General features: G+C 39.7%; 1 protein-coding gene across 2 annotated transcripts; it reads left to right on the plus strand.

Moving 5' to 3' along the window:
* Positions 1-758: 758 nt before the first annotated feature.
* Positions 759-4,038, plus strand: LOC311291188 (uncharacterized protein; the record flags this gene model as incomplete). 2 transcript variants are annotated; one of them, XM_084410097.1, is made up of 2 exons in its annotated part: positions 759-878; positions 978-4,038. In XM_084410097.1, the coding sequence occupies 2 exons, from the start codon at positions 759-761 to the stop codon at positions 2,169-2,171; spliced, it is 1,314 nt and encodes a 437-aa protein (XP_084266223.1). In that variant the 3' UTR covers positions 2,172-4,038. The 2 variants fall into 2 exon arrangements, with proteins under 2 accessions (XP_084266223.1, XP_084266222.1); XM_084410096.1 differs by having other exon boundaries at positions 759-4,038.
* Between the last annotated feature and the right edge of the window lie 2,184 nt (positions 4,039-6,222).

Consider the following 6,222-nt stretch of genomic DNA (forward strand, 5'->3'; position numbering starts at 1 on the left):
AAATAAAGTTGACTTTCTGACTTGACTTGTATGCATATTAAGTGTATGTATGTGTGTATATATATATATACACATGCATACAAGCTACAATATAGATGGTTTCGCAGCAGATTCACAATAGTAACAAATTCAAATTCTGCTATAAAGCAGCTCCAACTAGACAAACGTGTCATTATTCAGCTCGTCACTTCAGTGTTGATTCAGATCAGTTCAATAACTGTAAAATTAATCTATTGTGCATACATTCTCTATATACAGAGTATTTCACATCTGTGTGCAGTTTGGCGTGTGTGTGGCTAATCATTTGATAACACAAAAATAATCGATTAATAATCCCACAACCTAACCATAAACACTCAAAATAGCTTAAATATAACCCAGTTTCAACACTTACCGTCCCAGTTCAATCCTATGCAAAGCATGCAAATGCACTGCTGAGTGTTAGTTCATGTCCAACACTTATGGAAGTGTACTGAACTCAATGAAATAAAATTTTGACAAAATATTCAACAAATGTGTTGCTTCAGCTCATTTTAAAACAGTAAAACAACTAAAAAAATGTGTGTATTTGAGTCTGACTTCTTGTGTTGTGGTTATTATGTGCAAGAGTTCACATCCCAGCCACAAGTGCATTTGTCCATTAAAGCCAAAAGCTTTATTAGAGACAACCATAAAATGTGTGTTTTCTTTCTTTTCCCTAGGGAAACGTGATGGAATATGACTAACTGAAGAGTGAATCTAAAGCAATCGCTTTTAAAATGAGGATTATACTGGTGATCTTTTTTTTGGTCATTTTGTTTTTCATGCTCATACAGTTACCATTCCTCCGAAAACCCGGCTACCACAAATCCTTCATTCCTCCGGCTCCAAAAGCATGGGACGTTCAAGTGAAGGACGGTCCTAAAGCATTTGGCGTTCAAGTGACGGACGGTCCTAAAGCATTTGATGTTCAAGTGACGGACGGTCCTGAAGCATTTGACGTTCAAGTGAAGGACGGTCCTAAAGCATGTGGCGTTCAAGTGAAGGACGATCCTGGGATTAAAGTCGGGAACCTTCACACATATGTGACCGGCTCTTATATGGATCATCGTTTCAGAGAGAAAGAGATAAAGATGATTGCCATCGTTCTCCGTGATGAACAGGTGACGTACAGGTGTGTGATGTGCTGTGAAGGGAGGAACGTGACTTCACCAGCCGAATACACAATTCACTACGACCACTTTGGTTTTGAGTACGGCACTGCTACTATCACATGCCAAATCGATAGCTCGTGCTCGACACCGACGCATGTTGCGTTAACAGCCAGTGAGATCTCGAACAGCATAACATCCTTCCAACCCATTAGAAACAGAGACGTTCCAGCAGTCTTCCCGTATTCATTTACAGTCTGCATCTCTGTCATGTATGACTACAAGAATGTGCTGGGTTTAGTCCAGGCGATGGAGATGTTCAGACTGCTTGGTGCTCAAAGGGTGGTGATATATAAAACCAACTGTGATTCAGACACACAGAAGGTTCTGGACTACTATGTGAAAAGTGGTTTTGTGGAGATCATCCCATGGACGATTAAAAAACACATCACTGTGTCTCGAGGCTGGAGGAAGGCTATATCACCCGGTCAGCTGCATTACTTCGGGCAAATTCCTGCACTTAATGACTGTGTTTATCGTTACATGTACCAAAGTCGCTATGTGGCTCTACAAGACATGGATGAGTTAATTCTGCCTCTCAAGGTGAAGAACTGGACGGATCTGTTGCCTGAGCTTGAGAACATGTACGGCCCTAATGTGGGCTTTGAGTTTGAGAATAATGTATTCCCTTGCACCGCAAAAGATGATTATGAACAAAAAAAATGGAAAAATGTACAGGGATTGAATATTTTAAAGTGTATAGAGCGAGTACCCAATATCCCTAATAGTTTCAACAATTACAAGATTATAGTGAGTCCTCGGCTAGTTCTGAAGGCTACTGTACATGGCCTGCTGGAAACTGTGAAACCTCGACCCTGCACAGTAAGAGTGAAGAACTCCATCGCTCGCATGTACCACATGAAATTATCATACCCAACAAACGCAGACCTAATAAAAGATGATCATCTGAATGACTATGCCGGAGATCTAATACCTGCTGTTTCTAAAGTTCTGCAGGCCTGTGGATTAATTAAGGACTAAATTATTGTTGTGAAGAACTTTCACTGGTTTCATGTCAGAAATAAATAAAATAAAATAAAGTAAATTTGAAAAACAAGTGAACAGGTGCCGTCTGGAGAAACCTGAATAGACAGTCTGCATGAGGTAAATTTTGTAAATCTAGTGGACCGTTCTTTTCAAGGTTGAAATTGAAAATTGGGCTTTACACATTCCTACACATTCCTACAAGTTACACGCTACTATGATACGGAATTCAAAAGTGTGATAAATGGCTATTTCTCTCAAACAAACACCTTCATCAGTGCATACAAACGATTCATTTATATGTCATTCAGGCTATATCACTTAACAGCACAGGGCTTTAAAGGGCTTTATTCAATGCGTTGACATAATTTCCACTGGAACAGGAAAACAGGGCAGGATATATCAAGCAGCTCCTTGCCTTTTTTAAATAGCCAATAGGCGCATTTGACAGCTTATGACAGCCACAGTCTAATAGATTCCCCTTTTAGATTTAAAAGTCGACATGAAATCAAAATTGACACTATTTACTTTGTTAGCGCATATTACTAGTCTTGTGGTGAACAATTAATCTGTGCAAGTTAATACGCAGAAAAAAAATGTTTGGCGTGGTAATCTTTAATCAAAATCTGAAAAGTTACTTCCGGTCTGGAATGGCGTTCCTTTTCTGATGACGTCAGTTTGACGGCTTGGGTTGATAACGCTTAACCAAACCATTAGTCTGCTATGAGCAGAGATGGAGAGGAGGAGCGCTAAAGTAAAACCCTGCCCTCTTCCGTTTCCCTTGAAAATACGTCACAACACTGGAGAAAAGTCGTTTGCAACTTTCGGTTTACGGGGACTTTAATATAAAACTGTTACAAAAGCAAAACAGTGAACATAAATATGCATAGGATGTGTATTATGAAAAGTGTGTAATTTGTGTTGGTGCATGACACCAGTGTTACCTTGTCTACTCGTCAGTGCTGTTTCTAATGCCGAGTCTCTCTAACCGTTTCTCCACCTAATCTCCTCCATATCGCTTTATATTACAGCATTCTGTGCAGAATCCAAAGGATACGATACGTTTTCTGGTCTGCGCCGACTCGATCATGTTTTTTACAAGGGATATTTCTCACAGTTGCTGCTTTATTTTGCATAATTACAACTTTATTTCTCACAATGAGAATTTAATTAAAGTTTATTTTACAGTAACCTTTTTATATTTTACTCTGGCAGAAACAGATGGTTAATGTGCAGCAAGTTGGTAAACGGACAAAAAAAAAATGTCAATGACATTTCCTACTCTTTCTGAAATGCTGCAAATTGAATTGTGATGTGTAGTAAAGTATGATTGTATATGATTTTTGTGATCAGTGAAATATAGTGCAATAAGCCTTTACTTGTACATTGTACATTTGTTAGTAGAACTAGTTTATAATTAATGTTTTAATGTTATAATGACTACTTCAGTACAGTATCTGTTAGTGACACTGAATATACCCAGTATATCAATGCAACTGTGCATGATTAGTTGGTAAAATCAGTCACACATACTGTATGGTCGACATAAAGCAGTAAAGATCAGCAAAGTTTACAAGACATTAGGCTGCTTTAGGCTTTTCTTTTCTCTCTTGGCAGTGAGTAGATTTGAAACTGAGATTACAGCTGTAAAACTAAAACAGTGAAACAAGTTTCTATTTGCAGCGGGTGGATTTCCGTATCAGCTGACAGTAAGCGTCCCTAGCAATCTGTGGAATGGTGGAATAAACACAAGACAACAATGTCCGTGTGATCATCTCCGGCCTTGCTGGGTTATTTTTTTTTTTCCAAAATGTTCACATTAGAACAAACACAAATGTAAAAAAAAATACATTGTCACAATACTTAAAAAATATATATATATATTTAATGCAAATCTTCACCGTTTCAGTCTCTTTCTTGGAATTACACAGCGTTTTCATGAATTTGCATATTCAAAATGCTGTTTAGTGTTACATGACTTTTAGAGCTTTCACTCAATTCAAATCAACTAAGCAATATCGAACACATATTAAAACAAGACATTTCTGTGTGTTTTACCCATTTTAGACCACTCACATGCATTTTTAAAGTAAAATATACATATGAACTAATATAAGGACACATTTGAACATGTTCACCTTCAATCAACACTGTAATGCAGCATACATATCATCCAATCGCGGGTGAAACATTGCAATTTCAATTTGTGATTAACCATGTAAAACTTTATCAAAACAAATCAATTTGCAACACTTAATGTGCACTTGCATGTATTCTTTCAACATCCATGAAGACTGACATAAAACAATCGACTAATGGTGGAATAAACACAGGACAACAATGTGCGTGTGATCAGCTCCAGTCTTGCTGGGTTATGACGAGCAACTCAGCAGAACCTTTAAACTTTTACTTTGTGTCTTTATGCATAACTTTAATAAGTTGGAACCATAAAAGTAATTGGCACTATTTGGTATGGATCATTGGCATGGCCTAACCATGTGTGTGCAGTTGTGGTTCTCAGCAGGTAGGTAAATGTCAGCTTGTAAGTAAGTATGAGTGGACACGTACATGGTAATTGTCTCAAAGTCCCTCTTGTGCAAGTCTGTGGTGAATCATCTCTTTCATTGGTGTAGAGTCCATTCAATCAGTATACTTTCTGATTCTTCTCTTCCAGATCTTGCATATTCTATAACCTTCATCCTCTTCAGAGCTAGACTCTCCATCTTCTCCTGCCTCCGCTTGTTGTGTCACCTTTCTGTTCTGTTGTCTCCTTACCTCAACACTTCTATTTTAGAAGCTTCCTGTCTCTTTTGGTCCAGACTCTCCAGTGTTGGTAAGTCATTCACAAGCAGGAGGAGATTTCGGTGCAGTGTTCTGATCTTGCACTTATCGTTTTCAGGATGTACTTTGTATACAAAGTTGTCACCTAATTGCTCCTTTACAATGTAAATGGTGGGCTCCCAATAGGAACAGCTTTCCTGGGCCACCACTCTGACTCAAATTTCTTACCAGGACATGATCTCCAGGTCTTAGCTGGTTTTCTGATCGTAGTACTCTTTATTGCGAAGACTTTATTGTTAGCTTCTCTGTGCTGCAGTCTTATAGGCTTCAGCCATTCGATCTGCCCAGCGTTCAGCATAACCATGTGGGGTGGTGGATCCATCTTCCTGTAGCAGCCCAAACAATAAGTCATCGGGGAGTCGGGGATGATGACCACACATTAGGTAAAACAGAAAGTACCCTGTAGATTCATGTTTGGTGCAGTTGTAGGCATGGATTGCCTTCTGCAGATGTTCCCATCAGCTCTGTCCTTATCAGTCAATGTCCGTAGCATCTGGAGCAAGGTTCGGTTAAGTCTCTCTGCAGGATTACCTTAGGATGGTATGGTGTAGTCCTGAGAGGTTCTGTAGGTTGTGGAAGAGAGAATTTTCAAACTTGCGCCCCTGATCATGATGTAGCTTTGCAGGGAATCCAAAATGAGGTCATTGAATATTTTCTCGGCTGCTGTCTTCCCAGATTTGTTCCTGGTAGGATAGGCCTGGGCAAATCTGGCGAAGTGGTCAATCACCATAAGGATGTATTCATCCCCCCCGCGACTGGCCTTGAGGTGCAAGTAATCAATACATACTAACTCAAGGGGTGCGCTTGATGTGATTCCTCCCATCTGTGCATATGCATTACTGGCTGTTAATGTGTTATGCATGGACACTGGCGGGTCACATATTCTTCCACACTCTTCCTCATTCCAGGCCAGTAGAACCTCTCCCGAGCTAGCTGTAACACCTTCTCTGACCCGACATGACTCATGTGGTTATGCAGCTGCTGAAGAACCTTTGTCTTTGTGTTGTTGTTCTATACAATATGCTGTTTTCTAGGACCAACCTGTGCCATTCTCTTAACAGCTTCTTTGTGTCGCTAGCTGCCGTGCACTAAATATCAGAGGTCATCATCTTACCAGCTTCCTTCAGTTCGATGACTGGTCCAATCATGGAGTTATGGAGTGTGACTGTGTCTGGCACCGTCAAATTTAGAGCTGCCACCCAGGCTA

Source organism: Rutilus rutilus (genome assembly GCF_951802725.1).
Source record: "Rutilus rutilus genome assembly, chromosome: 5".
In the NCBI taxonomy this organism is placed as follows: Eukaryota; Metazoa; Chordata; class Actinopteri; order Cypriniformes; family Leuciscidae; genus Rutilus; species Rutilus rutilus.